The 25,295-nt window shown below is 42.5% G+C and overlaps 1 protein-coding gene across 1 annotated transcript in view; it reads right to left on the bottom strand.

Annotated features, from left to right (window-relative positions):
• slit3 (slit homolog 3 (Drosophila)) overlaps nt 1-25,295 on the bottom strand; it is a 353,029-nt gene that overhangs the window by 52,269 nt on the left and 275,465 nt on the right. Inside the window, exons 16-22 of the mRNA XM_049586786.1 lie at nt 24,533-24,676; nt 21,769-21,912; nt 17,396-17,559; nt 9,087-9,219; nt 5,141-5,209; nt 4,932-5,003; nt 2,697-2,768 (exon numbers count right to left, since the gene is read on the bottom strand). Of these exons, the coding sequence (XP_049442743.1) occupies nt 2,697-2,768; nt 4,932-5,003; nt 5,141-5,209; nt 9,087-9,219; nt 17,396-17,559; nt 21,769-21,912; nt 24,533-24,676 (798 nt within the window). The remainder of the gene's footprint in view (nt 1-2,696; nt 2,769-4,931; nt 5,004-5,140; nt 5,210-9,086; nt 9,220-17,395; nt 17,560-21,768; nt 21,913-24,532; nt 24,677-25,295) is intronic.

The following is a 25,295-nucleotide window of genomic DNA, read 5'->3' as shown; positions in this document are numbered from 1 at the left end:
GCCGATGAGGATGAAACAGGCCTGACTGATTTTTAAGATTGTGACCAATTGTAATACATTACAGGTGAGAGAGAAGGCAGAGCCCCCACTGCCATACTGGTTTGCAACAGCTGTGCCTGGTGCCCATGCAGTTGTTGTTCTTCTTTGATTGAAAACGCATTCCCATTTACATTTGTGTTTAATGTGGTCACAATGCGTCTCTGACCACCTCTGGAGATGATTGGGATCGGATCACAATCTGTCGGGCTCCCACTCAACCTAACGTCAGCTATCCATCAGTCGTAACTGTCACCAGCATCATTTAGAGTTTTACCACACTGACAGCAAATATTCACTCATCTCTTGTGCCTCAGATCTCAGTGTGAAAGCTTTGGTTAACCTGCTACACAACTGCTTTCCAGCATTTTCATTTTTCTCTCCTGATGTGACAGTGGGTAGATGACGCAATGCAGGTCCAGTCTATAGCCTGGAGCCAAAGCCCATGGCAGGGAACAAATTGGAGATCAGCATTTTTGGATTTATTGTTGGTGCAACCAGCTTAACAGCAACTCTTCAGCATCAAACATGTTTGTGTTAAGTAGAAGTTGGGAGACATGTTTCAACATTGTCCGTTTGTACTGTTGTCGTCTACACGGGACGCTGGATTATTCCCGTTACTGTTCACCACTGTACCATTGAAACAGAGCTTTAAGACTTTCACACCACAGTATAGAGAGTAGAAGATGTTGCAAACAATCCCAACTATAAACTATTAAATAAAGCAAAAAAGCAAAAGTGGCAGCATTGTCTTCTCATTACACAACACCAGGGATCATGGATAATAAAGTCTTTACTTTTGAGAGCCACTAGCTCTTGGAACAACAAGGCTGATTAAATAATAAATAACCAAAATAAGTAAATAACTTTTTTTCTGTTTCCTGTGGTGTTTTTTGTGATCACTTTATCGTATAAAAAATAATCCTTCCGTGGGTAACAGACAATACTGGAAAGACTTGGTGTATGGGATCTTTTCTGTTCATCTGAATGCGCTTTTACGTCTGGCTCTCCCGTCTACAACGGGTCGGACGCACCCTCGTTGAGTACTTGGCTCAGATTCCAGAGTTACTCTCTTATCCTGAAGCCTCCTCCAGGAATCTGATCCCGTTTGATTCAGTGGTGGAAACCTTTTGCGACCGCATGCCTTTGCTGACGTCAACCCCAGCAGGATTCGAACCCTGGACCTTCTGCATGGAAGACGAGTGCTCTGACCATCTTTTCTGTTCATCAATGGAGAAATTTCATTCACCTCCATCATACTGGGGTGGAGGTGCAAATCTCAGAGGTAGATATCAGTAAAAGGCATGAGGTTTCGTGTGCATTTTAAGAGTTCACACTACGGATGTTCTGATACCATTTTTTCCTTACTGATTCCTATGCTTTTGTATCAGTATATCCAGTACTGATTCGATACCATTACGTTAAATACAAGAAGAACAGCTGTATACTACTAACCCAGTGTGGCTGTGGCATGGCGACAAGACTGTATGGCATGGCTCTGGTTAAACCCTACACTGGTGGGACTTTCCAGTGTAAAGTATTGCCAAATCACTGACATTTTGGTAACAGCTGACGTAATGCTATTTACAAGGAAATCAATTCTTCCTCACTCCTTTAAAACAGTAATTGCCAGTGGTTCCACAATCAACTCTTTAAGTAGGGTTTAAAGTGGCGAAGAAGAGCTGAGTTCCAGGAAAACTGACGTTTCATGCAGGTGTCAAACTATAAAGCAGATTAATAAATACATGATGTCAGATTGGTGCATAGACTTGCCTACTCACGGATACCCATCCAGTGTTTCAGACAGTATCGGAGGCATTTCTGATTCGAGGAAGGTCTCGGAATGACTTTCCCTAACATTTATTCATTCATTTTACGTAACAGCTTATCCTGTAAGGGGTCACGGGGGGCTGGAGCCTATCCCGGCTGACACTGGGCGAGAGGCAGGGTACACCCTGGACAGATCGCCAGACTATCACAGGGCCTAACCTACCTAACCCCCCTGAAAATCTTGTTTCTGCTGATATCCAGTGATTTTACTTCTCACCTTGCTGCAGTGATGCACAGGTGTATCATTGGACCCTGTGATGTCACTGCTGGTGGAAATTTTCAATTCAAAATGCCACATATGGCACCGTTAAGAAACCTGAGTGAATTCTGCCATTACTGAGCATCGGAGGTGTGTGCAGCTGCTCGCATGTGTGTGAGAGGATGGTCAGACAGCGATGTTCACGTGTACATTGTGCATGTGCGCGTGTCACTTTGTGAGACAGAGGGTGGACAACCAGATGGATGACTGAGAGAAACAGAGGCTGGAGGTCGATTCATCAAACACAACACTGGGCGGAGAGAGAGACGGAGACACAGAGAGGGAGACAGAGTGAAGGGACACAGGGGGAGAGAGAGAGGCCAGAGCATGCAGATAGAGAGGGAGTATTAAAGAGGGGATGAGAGATTGTCACTTTTATCTTTTTTAGTACCCTGAAACAACAAATGATTGGGTGACTGCGACTCATTTTGTGACTGGGTCTTAACGTGGCACTCGGCCCTGGCACCAGGGGAGTGATTAAACTTTGATTTAGCTCTGTACAACAACTAGCGAAGGGGAGTGTTGAATATTGAATCCACTGCGGCACTTAAAGATGAAGCTTGCTACTCACAGCAGGCGAAGTGACTTGAGCCCATCGAAGGCATGGACCGGGATGCAGCGGATCTGGTTATAACTCAGGATGCTGGAAGACAGAGGACATGAGCAAGGTCACAAGACTTAGTTTATGACTCAGGATGGTGTTTTTCCACAGTATTATTTTCTTGGCTGTACTCATTTCAAATGGTTTTTTTCTTGTGTTTCAGTCTACATCCCTCGATACATAAAAATTAATGTAGAGGGACTAATATAAAGAGATAAAAAAGAGGGAAGATATGAGAGGTGACACAGCAGATTTTGGCTTATACAGTAACTTAGCCCAGAACCAGTTGCCGCTGTGGGTTAAGCAAAGGGAAATAAACAAGACGGCCACATCTGAAATGAAGCAGAAAAAGTATTCAGAGGTTAAAAAGTGCCAGAGGCAAAGCTGAAGCTCCAACACCACAGGTATTTTCTCTCTCTTAAAACTGCAAATGAACCAGAAATTAAGTTTAGTAATGAATGAAGGTGAGTGAAACACTTGTGGACAGAATTCTGATCAGGGTCGAATGAGATGAAGTTGGCTATTTCAGCGCGCTATCATTATTTTAACATTATTAAGTCAGATAATGATCCTTGTGTAAAAAGCTGACTGTTGCTCTCTGATCACCCTTAAGACAACAGCAGCCTCCAACACTGGATCTCAGCACTTTTTCTTTTGGCTCCTGATGCTCTTCAATTAACGTCCATGTGAAACAGAAGTTAGAGTGTCTTTAGCTTCCGTATTGTGACGTATTTCGGACTGCTGGCTCCACACACACACCTCCCTCGTCTTAGGTCAGGAGGTGGATGAGGGGGTGTTGGATGAATTAGACATCTGCTGCATTGTTTGGAATTGGAAACAAAGGTTTTGCTCACAAACATCTCCTCCTATCTCTCTCCATATTGCTCTGTTAGCTACCACAACCCACAAACAGTGACGTGTGGTTTTATATAGCCAGTGTGGCTAGCTTGTCGCTCAAAGTACCAGTTTGTTGGACAAAGTTTTGTAAATGCTCCTGAGTACAGGACAAGTCATCAAACATTTGAAATTGTTTACGTGGTTTCATAGAAAGAGGAAAGACAGATGTAAAAATACTGATTTTCTTGACATATATTTGTCATATAACAAGACCTAAATGATCTGTTAACGCAGGCACACAGGATTAAAACTGGGAAAGTATATTTTTCATGAGGACTTTAAGTAATGCTTAATGATTATTAATGATTATCAAGAGGGCTCAATGTGTCTCAGAAGAAAGAGGAAAAACCCAAATTCTTTCTCATCTCCAACTTCAGGTTAACAACTGGCGTAGAAGTTGGAGAAAAGAGCCTAACAACCAATAAATCAACAGATTAAGAAAATCCAATGTGGAAAAAGAAACACTCTCCTCCACCTATACCTCTTCAACTCTTGGCAAGGTGTGCTTGAGCAAGGCATTTAACTCAGCAAGTGTTCCACTGATGCTATCTGCGGGCTAACAGTAGAAGCCTGTGGTTGCGCTGGGCAGCTCCCAGGCGTGAATGAGTGCAATTCTATGAAATATAAAACTAGGCGTTGCTGGAAAAGAGCAAATGTACTTTCCCTGGACACACAAAATCCTCTAAGTTGATGTAAAATCCATGTGATAGATAAGGTAGATTAGCTAAAGGCAAAAAAAGAGACTAAGTTAGCAATAAAAGGAATTTGTATGTACGACAGAATGGCAGTAAAGAGCTGAAGAGAGGGGAATTTAAGAGGAGCTAAAGCAGCTTATTATCCAATAGGTTCATTTAGTGAGTGGCGGAAAAGCGAAAGGATAGATTTGAGAAGTTTTAGGAAGAAACAGGAAGACAGGAAAGCCAGATACCACATGAATATGTAAAGAGGAAGATGATAAAGCTTGGAATAAGACAGAGGAGAGAACAGGAGAGGAGCGAGAGGAGTGTGGCAATATTTGGGGTAAAAGGAGGACAGAGGAGGAAAAACTGGAGGGAGAGGAGTAAGAAAGATGAAATGACAAAGGTAGAGAAAGATGAAGATACAGAAAAAATGGGAGAGAAAAGAAAAAGCAGGAAACTATGAAGAAAAAAAAGGAGGAGAGAAGAGGGCGATTAATCAACGTTAAGAGAAGAAAACACTGATTTATCTTGCGGCTTTTAACCTCACACACACACAAAACCCATCAAGACATGGGCGGGGGTGTGTGCATTCATGACTAGGTGTGTGCGTGTTGCCATGGTAACTCACAGTGTGGCCAGTTGAGTCATGTTGCTGAAGGTGAAGGGGGCCAATGTGCTGATGCTGTTGTTGCTCAGGTCCCTGTGTGGATACAAGCATACAGTAAATGCACACAGACAAATACACACATGACAGAACACGCTGAGCAGATGCATGTTTCTAAACTGTCTGCGTGAGGATATGTGTATTCTGTTCAAGGTCATGGGAGAGGTACGTACACCAGTGACAGCTGCTTCAGGCCTGCCAGCTCCTTGGGCACAGATGTCAGCATATTACCCTCCAGGTAACTGCAAGGGAAGGTGCATAGTTAATGCAGAATATATTACATATATACATTTAGATTCAAAATAGGCCTGTGGGGGTGAGAAAATTGAAATATAGCACATCAGTTTTGCAACTTTTGTCATATTACTGCAGGTGATGGAGGATGTGAAAGGCAGATGAGCGGAGAGGGGGATGAGTTTGAGTTGTGCTGGTAGAAACAGACCTCAAATCTACCTTTTTATAGCATATCTGCATGAACCAGAGGAGTATGGTGTATTTTACATTCACTCAGCTGTGTGCTATGTGAATGTGATCAGCTACAAACTTAACAGAGTAAGAATAAAACAAATCGTTCAGACTTGGTATATACTTTTGTTTCCTTTCGTCGACAGATGAGAAGATCAATCCCACTCGACTACAGCTGAGCGAGGGCCCGTGGCGTATTAGCTTAGCTTAGCATAGCAATAAGAGTGGAAACAGGGGCAAACAGCTAGCGCAGCTCCTTCCAAAGTTCAAAACAAAAGTTTATCCATCCACCCACTACTTCAGTGCAGGAGCTCCGATGGTTGCCTGGCAACCTCACAGTGACCACAAGACTCCTCTGGCTGTTGTTGGTCATAAAATAACTGCAGCATATAACTCGCTGTAAAAACCACAAGTTATCTTTTTTGCATTTAGTTGGAGAGCAGATTTTGAAAAGTAAAACTGTGTTGTGAGCTTCACAAGCGTTGGCATGCATATCCTTTAACTTTAAATAGAGCCAAGCCAGATGTGACCACCTGCATTCAGTCTTAATGCTAAGCTCATGGATGGATTACTGAATGGGCCTAACAGGCACATTTCCCAGGGGCCCAAAGTGTCAGAGGCCCCCAGGCCTTCAACCTGCAAAATGTCACTCAAATTAACATGTAGAGATGCAAAGCAACTGCAAAGAGAGACACATGGCTACTACAAATAGGTATAAAATTTCCACCAGGAGATACCAAACCGCAAAAATATGCATAATAACTACAAAAACATGCAGCAAAAAAAGAAAGAAAAAAAAAAGAGGCAAGCCCACTGCAGATTCTGTGTGTCCTGCTCCTTTGCAGAAGAGGTGAAGGGAGTTTTTGCTTATCTGTGCAGTTGGATCCATTAGCCCCATTTCCACCAAACACTTTCAGTATGGTACCTTTGGACCCAAAAGTAACCCTTCAGACATGGTACCTAGACACTAGTGTTGTCACCACAAACAGTACTTTTAAATGTGGGCGGGGTTGTTGTCACTCACTGCTCCGTCCAGCACTCATTGTATTTCCTTCTTTATCAGTCTGCACCTCGTTTATCGTCCACAGAACGAGGCTGCATGCCGACATTTTCAGAACAAAACAGAACAGGCTGCAGTGAGAGTCTCTCTCCATGGGATATTTAAAAATAGCAGGTGTGCATTTAGTCCTTCTCAGGTAAGCTCAGGGGTTTAGTGTTGCCGTAGCCCACAGGAACTATACTCCATGATGCTTTTTTTTCCTTTGGATTGGTATATATGCAGTTCACATACCCCTATCTAAATTAATATAAATATAAACGCTTGAAGATCCACACCATATTGAAGGTGCTGATGGATTCACGTGATTCATGCATTGAGTAACATTACAAGTTAATGTTCCACCTTAAAAGTCGCCGGCAGTCGGCCCAGTGGATTAAATTATTTTTTTTCTCAGACTCCAGCTGCTGCTAGAGGCAGCAAAACATCCTTTCATTTTATAGTTACAGTCTACTAATAAAACTCTCCACAGTATGAACAGTGGTTACATGAGCCTCAAAACCAGCCACAACTCAGCCCTGAGCAGAGTGACCGTCCTCTATTGACCAATCAACAGACTGCAGTGTTCACAGCTCCACCTTTTAGTACCACATCTGTGTGCTAGATACCCCAACAGAGGGGGGACCAAAAATGGGGACAGTACAGAACGGCTCCATTGGTACCATCCACAACTTTTCACAGTGGAAATGGGAAAAAAAGTATACCAAACTGAACTGTACCGTACTGCTCTGTGGAAATGGGGCTACTGTCTCATAGTCTGCACACTAAGCTAACTGCCCCCCTCCTGTAGCTCCATACTTACAGACATGAAAGTGACATGTTCTCATCTAACGCTCGGCAAAAAAGTGAATACATGTATTTCCCAAAATGAAGGTCTATTCCTTTAAACAAAGAACAAAGCTAAATATTTGTTCGACAAGACCGAGATCCCATCTTTAAATCGATTTTTATTTTAATCCCATTTTGCTTTTATCTGACAGGAGAGAGTGACAGTGAAAAAAGGACAAATATGAGGACTCAAATATGTGTAGCAAATACAGTACAGGTCATGTGTGGCACCAGACAAGACCTCTTTGGAAAGTAAATGTTAATTTCTTTAACATTGTTGTCATCACACGTTAGCTTTTACACTGATTTGATTCCAGCAGCTACGTTACACTTTCTGCATAAGTAAATGACTGTGGAAGATTATCGCTCTGAATTCACCTGACTGCAAATCAAGACGGGACAAGATGACAAGATTACAAGTGTGTTAGTGTGAACCTGCCCAGCTGAGGCTGTGGAGACAATTTCAACATGTGGCTTTAAACAAATATATGAACACACAATATTCACCTACTGATTCGTCTGTGACAAACAAGTAAACCACATATACACTCCAGCACACACACATTTTATGATCCCTTGCTCTCTGTCCCTCTCTCCCTCTCAGGTCATAAGTAGGTCATGTGGACAGTATGATGGAGTGTCTTCTTCAGCCTGATCAATACCTAATCACTGCTATTGACCCCGCAGAGCAGACCTATTTCACAGCTAGAGGGGTTTCTGCGTGTGTGTGTGTGCACAATTATTCACCTTCCTGACGACAAATTGTGTTCCTACTTTTTTTTCTAAATTCCCCAATCTCGATTAACATTGTTTTACCCTTGTTTTATCCTACATCAATTCTAACAATTACTATCATTATAGACATTTCCTATATCGGTGTCTCTCTTTGCTACAGGGATTCCTGCTCGCTTGAAATTAACAGGACAAAGCGAGTTACAAGATGTAGCAGCTGCACTATACGGGGGAATAACAAGGCAAATAAATAATTCAAAGTATTAAAACTGTTGTAGATAATTACAAATACAAGCATTTGTTTCTTTGTTATTGGTGTCTCTTGTAGTGTGACCTATCTGAAAAAGAATATCTCATTATTGTACTAGACAAAAGCTAAAAAAGCTCCGGCAAAGAATTTAAATATAAAATGTGGACCATGGCTTCTTTACAGGTGTTTTTGGCATTATAGCATTGAAAACTGAGTCTTTCTTACGTGCAATTTGTGAAATATTTTTAACAAAATAACCCAAGGACACTTTCTGGTATCTCCTCTCAGCTGTCTGTAACTGCTTTGGCAATTGTTCCATCTATCTCTGTTTGCCAATATAAAGTATTAGACAGAATGAGACTGTGTGTTGTGGATAAACTATCTGCGGTGATTCATAGATTCATGACATTACCTTTCAAACAAACACATTCCAACACACAAGTACCTGCAGCACTCTTGCCTTTAAACCCATCAAGTCACACAGGAAGAAAGGAAAAGAGAGAGTGTGTGTGTATTCACTAAATGGTGTGTTAGTTACTGAAGCAGCAGAGGGCAAACTGCTGCATCAATATTGCACTGCAGCAGTGTGTGACTGTGTGTGTGGCTGTGACTTTGCATGTTATTGGAGAGTAAGCATTGACACAAACGCCCGTTCCAGTGTGTGTGCGTGCACGTCTGCCGGTATGTTCATTGGCTTTTGTGCGTTGCTGTATTTGAACAAAGGTGAACGTGTGCATCTTGTGTTTGAGTTTGTCTGTGTGTGTGTGTACGTGCACGCGTGACTCACAGCTCCGTGGTGTCCTTGGGAATGCCCTTGGGCAGAGAGTGCAGCCCTCTGTTGCTGCATCGCACCACGCCGTCTGTGCACGTGCAGACGTCAGGACAACCAGACGTAGGAAGACAACCATTATCCTCAGCACCTGGAGAGAGATGGAGAGGGGAAAGAGAAAGTGGGATGTTAGACAAAGAGAAAGAAGGAGAGGGGAGAGGAGGACAGATAAATTAAAAAAGAGGCAGAGGTGAGGGAGAGAAAAAGAGCAACAGGGAGGGACAAGGGAGGAGGAAATGAGATGGACCGAGGGGAAGGAGGTTGAGGCAGGTTAGAGCAAAAGAGAAAAAGGAGAGCAGAGAGAGAGAAAGAGAGGGATGAAAAGAGATAAAGACTGAACTGTAAGTGTGGTACTTGGTCAATTCCAATCAACTCTGCACTCAGCACTTTTAAAGAGTGCTTTACAATCCATATCAAATGACCAGAGGCTGCTTAACTGGTGTGGTTCAGCATCTGGCTCAGGACTTGCAGGCAGGTCACAGTGGTATCAAAACGCCTCAGATGATTCTGGACAAACACTGAGCAGATGTTGGTGGGACGGTCTGCAATGACTATGCAAAGTCACGGAAATACAGCAACAAACTGAGGTAAATCATATACAGCAGTCTGTGGCTTTAATACCTGGATTGTTGTTTCATGCACGAAATGCATCCGTGAAATATGTATGATATCATTTTCATCTTCATTCATTCATTTTCTGTTACCGCTTATCATGTGAGAGGTCGCAGGGGGCTGGAGCCTATCCCAGCTGACACTGGGCGAGAGGCAGGGTACACCCTGGACAGGTCACCAGACTATCACAGGGCTGATACACAGAGACAGACAACCATTCACACTCACATTCACACCTATGGACAATTTAGAGTCACCAATTAACCTGCATGTCTTTGGACTGTGGGAGGAAGCCGGAGTACCTGGAGAAAACCTACGCTGACACAGGAGAACATGCAAACTCCGCAAAGAAGGGCTCCCCCACCCCTGGGTTCAAACCCCTCACCCCACGTTTGAACCAGGAACCCTCTTGCTGTGAGGTGACAATGCTAAACACTGCACCACCATGCCGCCTCATATTCATCTGGAAAACTTTATTAGTAAGGCCCAGACACACCAAATTGACATCAAAGAACTAGTGGTGACGAAGGCCAACTGTTGCGTTGCTGCCAAAAAGGTGCACTTGAACACACCGCAAAGACTACAGCCAACTGCTAACTAGCATGTGCACTTTGCATCTGCATATGAGGAAATAACTCTCTATACCAGCAGAGGGTGGTAGTTTGTGTTCGTCATTCAAAAAGGGAAACCGAAAGATTGACAGGACAGATTCAAGATGCTAGTTAGCTAGTTAGCACATTAATGATACAATCCAATGTTGAAAGAACAAAGGATATTTACAGCACTCTAGCGACCAAAAACACACTTACAAACCGTTTCTGCTAAAGACCTCAATGGCTAAAACAATAATCTAACACATATAACAAATTGAGCATAGCGTTAGTTCAGGCAGGACACGATATCAAGCTCAGCTCACATCCCAGCTACATCAGCTGATCTCTAACAGCCCGATCAACTGATGGAGCAGCTGATTGATGGAAGTGAGTCAGCTGATAGATCACATGATTCCTTTCTATAAAACCAAAAGGCAATTCTTTGCCCTGTTTAAACTGCTCTGGCCTGTCTACTGTTGCTGCTTCCTCTGCAAGCTGCTTTGCAACCTTCCAACCCTGTGTAGGCCTAGAAAAGGCAGAGAAGCCCCAGAACAGAGCCATACCACCAATAATAATACTGCAATGGAAATAAAGTTTTCTTTGACTGCAGTATTTTTGACTTAACTTTGTTTCAAACTCAAGTTCTCTTGACTTCAGTTGTGTTTGCTTTCCTTTCTTCAGTTTCTCCTCTTGTGCACTGAGCTGCCAACCACAGTGATTTCATTCATCATCTCCAACACTGATTCAACACACTGAATCGACCAAAAAACAGCCAACAAGGGCCGACTAGCACCAACAATACAGGACACAACGAAACAGCAGAGACAACAGACACCTAACAACGGCCCGACATTAAATGACAACCGACTGTCGGCTTGGTTTGTCAGGCCCTTAAAGATTGGGAAACCTGCAACTTGCTTTTTGTCTTAAAATTCACGCCTCTAGTCATGGTGTAAAGAAACAGATTTTTAGAAAAACGATTGAGTTAAAGTGAACAGCTGTACTGTTAGAGAGACTGTTCAGGCTGTGCAGCTTCGTTCCACTCACACGCACATGTGCACACAAACATATGGCGGGGACCAAAGAACATCTGAGTGATTGTAATCGTTTAACACTCAGAGATAAGAAGGATCACAGACTACAGAGTTGTTCTTGGCTTAAAACGCCCTCCATTTCCTTGACTGACAGACAAACACACACACGCACACACACACTCACAGCTTTAATCTAGCGCTGCAGTATGTAAATAGTTGAACTGCGGTCCCAAATGTAAAACGAGCTGAGTTAAAACCATAATGAAGGATAATGACGACTGGACACTAAGCCAATCATAACACAACTGCAATCTGAGTTGGTGTGTACTTGTGTGTGTGTGTGACGACAGAAGGAAAGATTAGGAGGGAGAAAGTTTTTACTGTTTCCTGTCTCTTCCTTGGTTGTGTATTTGTGCCTCTGTGCCCATATGCTGCCATGGGCTGCGATGATGTACATGCACACGTTTTAGGATAAGTGTACGAGTTTGGTGCACATTCAGTTTGTTAAATAGCTATCTCCCCTCTGTCCTATGGCCATTTCCTCGTTCACTTTGTAGTTTCCTAATTGTACTAATGTCTAAATGTCGAGCAAATGGGCGCTTACGTGCCTGTGTGTGGAGCAGTGTGTGTGCAAGTGTATGTGTGTGTCTTATCTGATGTGTGTAGCTATAGAGTCCACGGGGAGGTGTAGCCGTGGGCTGACTCACTCCACAGTTGGCTGATTGAACTAACATCTAAATGTGCGCTAAATATCTTCTCACAAATTCAATTAACTTTACCTTTCCCCCGGCTGCCTCTGGACAACTTAACAGTCATTTTACTCAACTATAAATAGACCGGACATGGGGACCTTGGTTTTGTGTGTGTGCGTTTCTTTGCTCCTGCTCTTTTGAGAACCAGTTTGAGATTTACACCTTTGGAGTGTGCAGATTTAACTGTCGCCAAGAGGCCATGTTGACCCTGTTTGGTAGTTTGTTTTTCTGACTGCCAGCAGGATGTCTTCAAACCTTTGAGGATGGTTGGGACTTCAGCCAAGGTACAATTCAGTTGATGCTGGTGATGATCCAGATCTTTGATTTCCATCAACAAACAAACGTGTTTGACCATGGGATGAAAAGAATCCATATTAAACTGTAGTTTACAAGGTCAAACTAGAATTACTACCTCCTGCTTGTATGACTCCGCCAGCCAGTTAAGTTGCAGTTTACATCCATGTCTGTCCTGACTCATATGTGGCCAGGACAGTACGGATGTTGCACTCACCAGAGTTTCAAGGTGGAACCAAGATTAGTGTCACTAGATCAGTATTCGACCAAATGCCTGCCCTAATGATGTCGCAGTTAAGTTGACCTTTAAAGTTTTGCATATAAAATGTCATCACTTCATCATTTTATCCTAATACACATTTGTGCCAAATTTTGTCACACTTAGTGTATGAATCTTGAGCTATGGCCAAAAACGTGTTCTGTGAGGTCACAGTGACCTTTGCATGTAGGGTTATAGTACCTTGACCTTTGACCACCAAAATCTAATCAGTTCATCACAGAGTCAAAGTGGATGTTTGTGCCAAATTTGAGGAAATTTCCTCTGGGTGTTCTTTAGATCTTGCGCTCACAAGAATGAGAGGGATGGATGTTTAAGTGTGAAAAGAAGATGCCCCCGACCACAGCTGTCGTCAGCACAGAGGCACCAGAACATACTAACATACATTCAGCTCAAATGATTTTCTATATCTGTATGCAGCTCCTCAGTTCTTACACATTAATTTACTACTTTACTACTGTCTGTACGTTGTACTATGTTGACTTTTTTTTAGAATTGTGACAAGCACTGAGTTAAGATTAGGCATTTAATGTGTCACCTCGGCTCCAACTCACTTTCAAAAAACTTCCTGTCACTTTGATAATTAAACAAATTTATTTAACGGACTTAAACATGTTTCAAACATGAATCTAAATTCACTTTATAAACAAAGGAACACCTCACCCAAAAAATGACTATTTGTATGGCAATTGGTCATGATGTGTTACCTTACATTTGTGAAGAAAACTATCTTTCTAACAGGCCTCCACAGAAAACGGCGAACACAATAATTTATCAACTGATTCGGGAACACATTTAATAACAGCAAAACTACATAAAAACATCCATTTACAAAACTCTCACACAACTCCAAGTCTCATTTATCCAGTCATATGCTCACTCATTTATTATTCATTGTCTATAATCACTTATCCTATTCAGGGTTGCAGGGGTGGGGGGGCTGTAGCCTATCACAGCTTGACATTGGGTGAGAGGTGAGATACACCCTGGACAGGTCACCAGACTATCACAGGGCTGATACCCAAAGACAGACAACAGCCCCTTTTACACTGCCAGATTTTCCGTGAATGTTGGGCCATTTTGCTGGCAAGCTGCGAGCATTTAGACACACAGAGCCGGATTGGCGAGTTGATCTGAGGTGCCCAATTTTCCACCTTGTAGGGTAGACATATTGGCGGAACCCTTTTAGTTTAAACAGACCGAGGCGGCCTTTCGCAACGGGAGGGGCTGTTGAAGACTTGTGGGAAGAGCTGTTGATGACGCCGCACGTGCGACTCACTGGCGTTGGATAAACAGGAAACAGCTGATAGCAGGAATTAGCGAGCAGCTAGTAGCAAGAGGGAAACACAAACCTGACAGACACTGTAAAGATGAGCAACTGGGGAGACAAGGAATTGCGTGCCCTCCTTGCCCTCGCAAACGAAGAGGCCGTTAACCATCAGATGACGGGTACGGTGAAGAACAGGCCGACTTACGAGAGAATCGCTGAAGGACTGACCAGCCGAGGCTTCCCTCCCACGTCACTGTTTACATCACACGCTGAGCTACACATTTTGTTACTTGCTCACACCCCCCATTGCCCCGTAAAAGGCGCATTCTGTATAAAAAAAAAGTAGGCAGGCGGCATTTTGCTGCACTCCTTGATTTTGTTTTTATACTGCCAATGCTGAAAGAAGACTGTTGGGCTTTCCTGCAAATTTGCACAATTCCTATCTAAAAAGGGCTAACAATTCACACTCACATTCACACCAATGGGTAATTTAAAGTCACCATTTAACCTGCATGTCTTTGGACTGAGGGATGAAGTTGACAGTGCTAAACACTGCATCACCGTGCCATAATTCTAGTACTGGAGTCTGGTTTTGAAGAGAGCATAGATATGTTTCACTTTCAGTTTTAAACAGTAAGGTTTTGGCAAAACTGCATTTGTTGGGAAGTGCTGAGCATACGACCGGATAATAACAGAAGTTTTGATGTAGTTTTGCTGTTGTTAAACATGGTCCTCTATAAATCCATATGTTCTTGGTAGAGGCATGTTTTCTTCACAAATTCAAGGTAACACACAAATGGTCATTTTATGGGTGAAGTATTCCTTTAATGTCATAAAAAACTGTCAGATAGTTGTGGAAAGACTTCATCTCATCCACAGCTTTAGCGATATGGCATACAGTAACTGTAAGGTCCTCATAAGGACAGCAGTACAAGGGTCTGAGTATCGTATCAGCCATTCAAATTTATGTTTGTGCAGCTGAGTGTGCTTGAAGGTAGATTTCTGTGTGTGTGTGTGTGTGTGTGTGTGTGTGTGTGTGTCTGTGTGTGTGTGTGTGCAGGATTCAAGAATGAATATTAAGATCTGATACCATCTTAGAGTTTCCTTACTCGAGCCAACCCGGCTAACTACTTTCCAAACTCATTTTCAGTAAATGGTTGCAGAGCAGCTACAGGAAATTAGAAAAGTGTAATGAATTCAAAGAAACTCAGGAGGGAGAGGGAAGCCGAGCGAGATGGAAAGAGAGAAAAAAGGCAGATCGGAAGGAGTTTAAAGTGTAAAGCTATAAAGAAAGAAAAAGGGGAAAAAAGAAACAAAGATGTAATAGACATGAGAGCCAGACCACACTTTGTCTATGGCGTCAAACTTGGCGGCCAAGACGACGGCCTCGGTCGCTATAGGCAGGCATCGTCGTGGTAACAGCAACGTCACTGTAGAAACCACAAGCTGATGTCATCTACAGCTGCTGTTTGCCAGTAGTTACTGATCATTCTGTCCTCATGATACCCTGCTGAAGATGTCTGTGTGTGTGTGTGCGCGTGTATCTGCTGGCTTCATGGGATGATGGAAGTTTTGCAATGAGTATCTGGAGGGGTTGTTAAAGTCTGACACAAAAGATGAGAATCGGAGCTGAAGATAAGCTCACTTCAGTCAAGTCCAGCGCAAACAAAAAGACTTGAGGTCTCTCAGGATGCGACAAGATTTCATTGTGATATCAGTGAAATCCTCCTGAGAACAAGTGATTTTCCTCAGCGTAATTAGGGCACTCATTGTGAGTCACTCTGGGTAAAACCCCCAATGTAAAACTGCAGTTGTAACAACATAAATAGTCTTGACCTTTCTCTCACCGCCCGATGCTCCACTGCAGCAGGAATTTCCACGAATTTCACAGTTTTATTAGACTTATTTTCCTTCCGCCCATTACTAACCTTTATGTCTCACGAGAGACCTTAAAAACTTTATTAAAAGTTGTGTTGGGCATTATCACCGAACATGAAACAACCTTCCATGTGGAAATTTCCCTTGAATATGTTTCTTGAAAAATTGAGAATGCAGTCAGTAATTGGGATGAGTAAACATGATGCAAAGACACATTTAATTCACCTTTCAATCACCTGACTCATGCTCTTATCTGTACAGGACACCAGGCTGCTGAGTGACACATGTCATTTGTTTCAGGTTTTCAGAGTGTGACCTTTAGTTTGGATTCATAAATGCTCAGGCTGTTCCCATACACTGTTAATACACTTACCTATAAAAATAATGCACCACAATTTAATTAAATTCCACTTAATCATGAGCCAGTAACACGTGTGTAACCCATGTAATTAGGAAGGCTGCAGGACTTTCCCTGAGATCAGTGTTCGGAACTGTGTGAAGCCAAGTGAACTTTAAGGCCCTGATCACGCCAGGAAACAATGCACCTCCTTATTCTAACCTTCCTGTGTAATCATTCTACTGTTTATCTATTTATTTTAGTTATTTGACAGTAATTTGTATCTAGTTACTGAAGCAGAGGCAGAGGGTACTTGCTGTAGCCCTGGTTGAGGGTGAGAGGCTGTCAGTAAATAGTTTGTTGGGCACAGGGAAACAAAGATCTGTGTGGGTACATGAGACCCTAAAAGAGAGGGTGGATCACAGGGAGTACCACCAGTTGGTCCAGGAGCTTCACCTCCATGTTGGCTGTTTCCAGGCATATTTTGGAATGACTCAGCGCAGTTTGATCATCTGCTGTCTATCGTCGGGCCGTATAGCTCTGGGTATCCAGCAACCACTACCGAGAGTTTCTCCTCCACTGTTTACCAACTGTAAACTTGTTTTCATGACCACTACAGATTGACCTGCCGCCTCTTAAATCATCCGGCTGGACAATGGGAAAAAAGATGAGAAAAAAAAGAGATGACGTGGGGCGTTCTTCTGCTTTGAGCTGAAGTTTTTTCAGAGCTCTCCAGCAAAAACACCAGGTGCAAAAACCACGAGCAAAAAGCTTCATTCTCATTCAAATCAATTACAAAAAGCCGCCTCCAGCCACTAAAACGCTGTCTGTGTGATCAGGGCCAAAGTTAGTCTGAGGTACCTTGTCACCATTTTTTCTTTTCCTAAACCTGACCACAGTAACTTCACTCGCGTAAACCTAACCTACGTGACTTCATGTTAAGTACCTAAGATCATTTGTTGTGCGCTAATTGATGTGATATCATACAAATTGTTGTATGGAGATACGTTGAAATACTGGATGCACGTCCCATAGAACTTGGTAGACCAGTCCCACACACTTTCAGGTGTTGTTCACTACAGTATTTCAGTGTTGATCCTCTTTTAACAGTGTTTTATGTGTAAGCACTGTTATCTCTAATTGTGTTAATGAAGCAAGAAAGAAAAGAAAACATTTAGCAGAGTCAGTACAGAGTGAGGGAGTAAAGAGGGGGGGCTCACCGTCGCATGTGAAGTCTGGGTTGGCCACATCCTGGATGGGGATCTCCTTTAGGAAGGCTGGCCTCTGACAGCGAGGGTTTCCACTGACCACCCTGGTCTTCTTCAGCCACTGACCAAGCCAGGCCAAATGACAATCACACACATAGGGGTTGGACAGGAGGTTGCTATGGAAATGAAGAGGGACAAGACACAGAGAGGGAAGGAAACAGGAGAAATGAACACCAGTGTTGGGAGCTTCTCAAACATGTGGCCGCACAATTGTGGTTACACTATACGCACAGTTTCATGAATTCATCATAGCAAGATGATGCACATTTGGTAAATGAATCTGCTGAATTTTGCCCTCATGAATACAATATTGATATATTAATATTAAGCAGATAAAGATAAGATTAATAATAAGACTGCAGTTTACAAAAACAACAAAAAAGGGACACAAGGCAAAAGAGATTATCAGCTATTTATCTACAAAGCTAATCCCAACAATTAAAGCAGCAGTTTGTGTGGTATACTTTACACTGCAAACCACACAAATAAAACTTGTTTTCTGGTCAGCTATACACTTGAATAAATTCAGATGGAAGACAAAGAGAGGCGGCAAGAGAAAGGCAACAAAAGAGAGGCAAAAAGAAAAGGTTATCAGTTATTTTTATTCATTTTGTAAAGAACAAGAGAGAGATGGAGAATGGAAAGGAAGAGGTGGCAGAATGAAAAACTGAAAGAGAGAGACAGAAAAGAGAAAAGGTTATCTGTACATTTTATTCATTTTTGATCACCCCTCATTGCATTTTGTTGCTTTTGTAACACAGCTCATGTAATATTTATGCTGAACCATATTTAAACTGGATGAAGGCTGAGGAGGCATCAGCAGCACATTCTAGACAGGCGGTGTACTTAGATGCATTTTCTTCTCAGCTCACTGCCGTTTTAGATTCAATATAGTCCAGTGATGACTTTATTTTAGATAAAGGGATGCTGTTACAGTAGGCAGAACAACAATATGAGGACTTTATTCCCACCTTCCACTAACAGTAAAGGATAAACGGAAATCTTAAGTCTTGTCTATACAGACAGCAGCATTTTTGAAAATGTTTTTTTTCCCTCCTTCGTTCTCAAAAAATAAATGTTTTAAAAAAGTCTCCTTCCAAATGAAAATGCAAACACAACTGAAGTGCTGTCAAACCAAACCAACTGGCAGCAATGTAACAGCGACCCTAAAGCCATGCAAAGAAGAAGAAGACACAACATGTAGTTCACCTCATCACAGATCACACTCTACCTTTTTATTAACTCCTTCACTTAATTAGTTTTGTTTCCTTTAAAATGTATGTCTATGATTTTGTCTACAAAGCTGTTCTTTTTTTATTATTGACTTGTACAGAGATATAACCACTGTACAGAGAACATTAACGGAGCAACCAGTAGACATTTGTGGTCCGGGTCCATCCTTCAATCAGCACATAACGCAGATCCCACAGAAGTTAACTGGTGTGCACCCAGCCAGATACGAGAATGCCACAGAACAGACACACCCGTTACACTACCTAAAAATCACACACTGGAACGGCATGATGCCGCAGTTGTTTGGTTCTGTATGTAAAAGCAAAGGGATGCTTAATCAACGGACTTTGTTGCGTCCCTATCGGAAACTCTTCCGTTTTTCCCCTTCAACACGTAAACACTAAAAACAGAGTTTCTGACAATCTTCACCCTGGACAGAGTTTTACAAAAGGTTTGATTTCAGTGACCTAAAATGCAGTTTGTGTGGACAAAAGGCCAAAACACAGAGAAAAGCTACATTTCAAATATGTAATGTATATACCAATCAGCCTAAACATTAAAACCACTGGTGGGTGATGTGAATAGCATTGATCATCTTGTTATAGTGCAATGTTCTGCTGGGAAACCTTGGGTCCTGGCATTCATGTGGATGCTACTTAATGTGCTCCACCCACCTGAACACCGTTGCAGACCACGTAAACCCCCTCATGGCAACAGCGCTTGTCGATGTGCCACCCCACAAAAACTGCTCAGAGATGACCTGAGGAATGAGACAAAGAGCTCAAGGCGTCGTCCTGACCTCCAAATACCCCAGATCCCAATCTGATCGAACATTTGAGGGACATGTGCTGGTACCCCAGAGGTACCACCAATCCATGGTGGGTCCTCCTTGGGCATGGCTCTGACCTGTGAAGGCATGGACACAGGACCTCTGGAGGGTGTTACCTTGGTGTCTGGCACCAACGTGTTGGCTTCAGATCTTTTGGGTCCTGTGGGTTGTGAGGTGGGGTAACAGTACGTCCCATAGATGTTTGATCAGACTGGGATTTGGGGAATTTAGAGGCCAGGTTGATGCCTTGAGGTCTCTGACATGTTTCTCGGGCCACTCCTGAGCAGATTTTGTGGTGTGGTATGGTGCATTGTCCTGGTGGGGGGGCACAGCTACTGGGGAGTGTTGTTGCCATAATGGGAGGTACCTGGTCTGCCCCGGTGTTTAGGTGGGTGGAACGTGTCTGGTGGCATCCACATGAATGTCAGAAACCAGGATTTCCCAACAGGACATTGCACAGTTACAAGATGATCAATGTTGTTCACGTCACCTGTCAGTGTTTTTATTGTTTTGGCTGATCGATGTATATGTATATGCAGACTTGGGGATTGGGGAATTAAATTTTTGATGACTCACATGTATCTCCTTAATGATGATGGTATGCCTCCAAGTCGTGTCAAGACATGTAAAGTGGCGTACTGCCCTTGCACTGTGTCTGCTGAACTAACAAACTTGCATGTTGCTGTTTGTGCTACAATATTAATGGGGTGCTGCTATAGATAGGGACGAGTTATTTCCTCATTTCCTTGTAATGAATTGACCTCGCTGCCTGGCAACCAGACCTTTGCTAAATCCCTTCCTTCCTTAACAATGTGTTAATCTTTTAATTAAACGGACAAAGTCTGTTGGGAAACAATGCACTACAAATGGAGACTGATATTAGAAATGGTCGGAGTGAGAGAGAAGAGGAGAAAACAGAGGGAAGATAAGGAAATGAACAGAGGAAGTGTTAAGAACAGAAGCTTTAGACATTAAAAAAATCTATCCGTCCTTTCACAGGTAGGTGCTGCATACAAATTCAAGTGTTACAATGAAAAACGGAGGCTTAAAGAAGAATGAACACTGAAAAATGACAGGGATGATGGTAATAGAATATGTTCCTTTTTTGTAGTGATAATCACCGACAGCCCCACTGAGCAAACCTGAGTTTATGCAACCATCCATTCATCCTCTCTCTCCGCTATCCCCATTTTCCCTCTCTTGTTTCCTACTTTTCCTCCCAAAAGACTCAAGGAGAAACTTGAATCGAAGATGACAGGTACACAGCAGGACAGAGAAAGAGAACAAAAGGCAGAACAAGGGAAGCAAACACGAAGGAAAAGCAAGAGAGAGCGTTAGAGGGGATGTGAGGAGACTCTTTTTTGGGCTTGGCATGTCTGTGTGTCCACGGTAAGAGGAAGAAAAGATATAAAAATCAACCTGTAATGTTTTATTAAGCTGAAAAAATCTATTATTTACAACCTTCAGATCCGTGTGGTCAGAAGACTGAAGATAAAACACACACACACACACACACACACACACACACACACACAAACATACACACACGGTCTTTTGCCTCCTTGCCTCCTGCTCTTTCCTTCCTAACAATAATGTTACGTGGCAGGTTAATACTTGTCATAACTTTACTTCATGGCATTTTTTTCTGTACTTCTCTGTGCAGGCTGAACACCAGTCAACATCTTCACACACATGAAAGCATGTACACCTCACACACACACCAAACACACACAAAACCTAAAAGAATATATGCCATCTTGGTCGCAGCAGGTGTGTTCATCTTTGGGAGGATAAAAACAAGCTTGCAGATGCTCTAGTGTGTGTCCCTACGTGTGTTTGTGTGTGTGTGTGTGCGTGCGCGTGTGTGTGTGTGAGTGGGTGTGCAGATGCTGGGATATATTTAGCTTTGATAACAAATGTCTTGGGATCCAGACCAATGTAGTCGATAATGATGGAAAGCATCTGCGAGGAGAACAGTGTCCAGAGAGCAACATGTGTGCAAATGTGTGTGTACGTGTGTTGCAGGGTAGATAACTCCCACAGCAGAGCTAGACTCCGGAAAAATAGAGGATAGGGACAGAGAAGGGAAAGAGGGAGAGATAAAGAAAGAAGCAGAGACAAAGAACAAGGGGGAGGAAGATAAGACAAAAAGACATAAAGACAAAAAGTGACTGCGGCACATGTTGAGAGATAGCAAGAATAATGGGATGGAAATAAAAAAGACAGGAAAATAAGCACCACAAAGCCGTCATAATAGACTCACATGGTGGACAGGGAGTGCAGGGTGGAGAAGGCTCCTGGGGCGATGCTGGAGATCCGGTTGTCGTACAGTGAAAGCAGACGCACCGAGCTCAGACCCATAAATGTGCTGTTGTCAATGCAGGTGATCTGGTTGCTCCGCAGCATTCTGGAAACACACACACAGTTTGTATTCAGTAAACGAAAAGCTAAAAGTTACTGTTTGCACATTTTGTTTTACCTTTTACTGGAGCTTACAATAAAATCTTTACAGCATAAACTCCAGAGTCTCATGATTAGATCTCATCACCCAAATCTTAAATCATAAACATTAAACCAATGACTCAGGAATTTATTACACTCCTTATTTTTCTTTCACTTGAGGGATGCTTTATGAGAGACAGTCTTACTGTTTGTCCTGAGGAAAGGTGTTACTATTGAAACAGTTTGTCTATAAAACAGTTAAATGAAAAATACCAGATTTACACACTTGGATAAAAAGAGACAGAAAAAGAGGTTAAAAGAACATAACCTAAAATGATATGGACAAAAGATAAAACAGAAAGCAGGGGTAAATTCAAACCAGTCCTCACAGGACAACTGTGACAGAGTCTGTAATATGACATTAGCTTTTGACATGCGGTCACATGGGACCGGGCTAACTGAGTTAGTTAGCATTAGCAATCTCTGGGACAGGCTAACCTAGTTAGCAAGGCTATTACTGGAGCAGGGAGCCTCTTAACATAATACAGAGACAGCCATGATGCCATTAGAGAGTCATTAGCCGGCATATATATACATGATAGCATTAGCCAGTCATTACTGAGCATACACAGACAACATTAGCTCATGAGTCCGTACACTATCCTGTAACCCCTAATTGGACGCTAGCCTATTTATGGAGGGTGCCCAAATTAAGGGAACAACAATAGGCTGTCATCAGCTTTGATTTCAGGGTGAGTGAGTAAACAATCCTGGGCTCTGTTTTTAGTCTGGAGAAAAAAAGTTAAGTCCACCACAAGTCAGGTGCTAACACAAGTCACAGTCTGCAACAGGAGAAGTACACTTTAAATCATCAAAGGTACTGCTATGCAAAGGCAAAACACCTTCATTTAAATCTAGTCAGAATTACTTTTTTGTTGTTTATGGAACAATAATGACTTGCTCTACAATGTGGACAGATGTCCTGTGTCTCCTGTGTGGTTTTTAGTTGAGAGTAGTTGTTTGTGTCTGCCTTAACTAGGAACAGTTTTGAAATAACCAAGGTAAATTTCCCATAACTTCATTTTTGATTCTCTAGCTTGTTTGGTCGCACTTAGGCCGTGCACATGCCACGCACAGCAGAGCGACATGCACTCATTCCTGATCGCCTGTTTTTCAGGGTGCGCTGGCTGCGCCCCTAGCTAAACAGAGTTCAACTTTTGGAATGCATCAGCGTGCATCGCATGTCATGTGACAAGGACCAATCAATCACAGCCGACAGATGTCTCTCCCTTCCTTGGTAAATATTAGTGGTGAATGTGGAGAAGAAGCTGATCATGTCAGTGCAGAGCTGCCAGAGCTTTACATCCGTCCCACAGATGATAGACCTACACACTTCTAAACAGCGCCTGGAAGAAGATCAGCTCTGCACTCAGGATTTCAGGTAAATAGGCTATGGTACAACACCTGCCACCACTCTCTTGAAAGCTGGCAAAGAAAAGGCACAAAAGAAGCGCTCAGAGCCTGACCTTGTGTTTCCAGGATGTGAAAGACGTGGCATGTGTACGGACCCTTAGAATGCTTTGTTAACCCACACATTAAGTTACTGTTTTTGGTGTTGCAAGTTGCAACTTCGAGAGTTAAGAAAAACATTATTGTAAGGTTATGTTTTAATTCAACACAAATATTAGTTAACCCAATTTGGCCCTAATGATTTATGTTGGTAATGTACCATCAAAAGACAATCTTCAAAATTCATATTATAGTAAAGGGATAGTTTCATGATATATCACTAGATTCTAAATAAGATATAATCATTATCATACAGTATATTACTTACTATAATCAACAAAGTGATAGATCAAATGGAAGTTAATGCCTTTTGCCTTTTGTCTTGGTATGACCCTCATTATCTTGCAGACAATGCAAAGGAGCGGGGCAGCTGTGGCTCAGGAGGTAGAGTGGGTCGTCTAGTAATTGGAATATCAGCGGTTCAATCCGCAGCTCCTCCAGTCCACAAGTTGAAGTATTGTTGGGCAAGATACTGAAGCCCAAATTACTCTTAATGGCTGTACATGCGTTTATTAATTTACTTGTTTATTTGACAAGGACAAATGCGTAAGACACCGCTTTATATGTAAGATACAAAGTAGATGCAGACTACTTTAAGTTCCGAATAATGGTCAGAGGTTTTTCGGTTCTACACTGTGGTGTGTTCAGGTATTTTGTCTTTTGTCTGTCAGGGCAGAGTTGGTTTTAGATAACTTCATAGCTCCTGTTTTTGACATTCATCCTCTCCTCCATCGGAAGCATTTACTTTATATAGAGCTTTTTGTTTCAGGAAAAAACAAGTGTTTGCATATTTCAAATTCATTAGCATTACTGTTCTGCACAGTGATGGGAGGAACATTAAAACTTGTGGGGTGAGATGCAGCCTGCTTAATTACACAATTCTAACGTTCTTAACAAGCAGACCACTGCCTACATAAATATAATGTTAAACACACACACACATACACACACACACACACACACACACACACACACACACACACACACACACACACACTAATGTAAAGCAGACTTACAGAGTTTTCAGGCCACTCAGGCCTTTGAACATGCGTCCCTGCAGTCCAGTTAGCTTGTTCCCCGTCAGCAGCAGCTCCAAAACTCCACCTGCACCGTCAAACGCACCGTCACGAATGTCCCTCAGCTTGTTGTTGCTCAGGTTACTGCAGGAGAGACGAAGAAAGTTTTTCATATTGTGGCTTTTCTGCTTGTGTTTCTTATAAGTTCAGTCCACACAGGATGGCCTCTAAGGGCTTCCAATATTACCATACATGCAAACACATGGACACTCACTCACACACACACACACACACACACACACAATATTCCCACTTTAATTGCAATAATCAATCATGTCCCTTCAACTAATAAATGTTAACTCCTCTCTCCTTCATCTTAATGTCCTCATCTTGTCCAATAGATATTCTGATAACAGCTTACAGCCATCACTATAACTCTGTACACTATAAAGCAAACACACACACACACACACACACACACACACACACGCGCGCCTGCACTCACACACATAAAAGAAAATGAGACAAGTGGTCACAGACAACTGAAAATGATTGCTATCTCTCTTCCTTGCACACAAAATGAGAAAAATGAAAATGGAAAGAGAGCGTTTGGCCACAGAGACAATAACCTGAGATGATAGCTATCACAACTACTGTAGCTTTCATTCATAGCTAGTTTTGGGTTTCCTCTTATCAGCTTTATGGGAGAGGAGAGGAGAGGAGAGGAGAGGAGAGGATGGACAATCAGAGTTAAAAGAAGAGA

The sequence above is a fragment of the Epinephelus fuscoguttatus genome, linkage group LG9 (assembly GCF_011397635.1).
Source record: "Epinephelus fuscoguttatus linkage group LG9, E.fuscoguttatus.final_Chr_v1".
Classification (NCBI taxonomy): Eukaryota; Metazoa; Chordata; class Actinopteri; order Perciformes; family Serranidae; genus Epinephelus; species Epinephelus fuscoguttatus.
The sequence above is the reverse complement of the archived record's forward strand: the minus strand, read 5'-3'. Positions and strand labels throughout refer to the sequence as shown.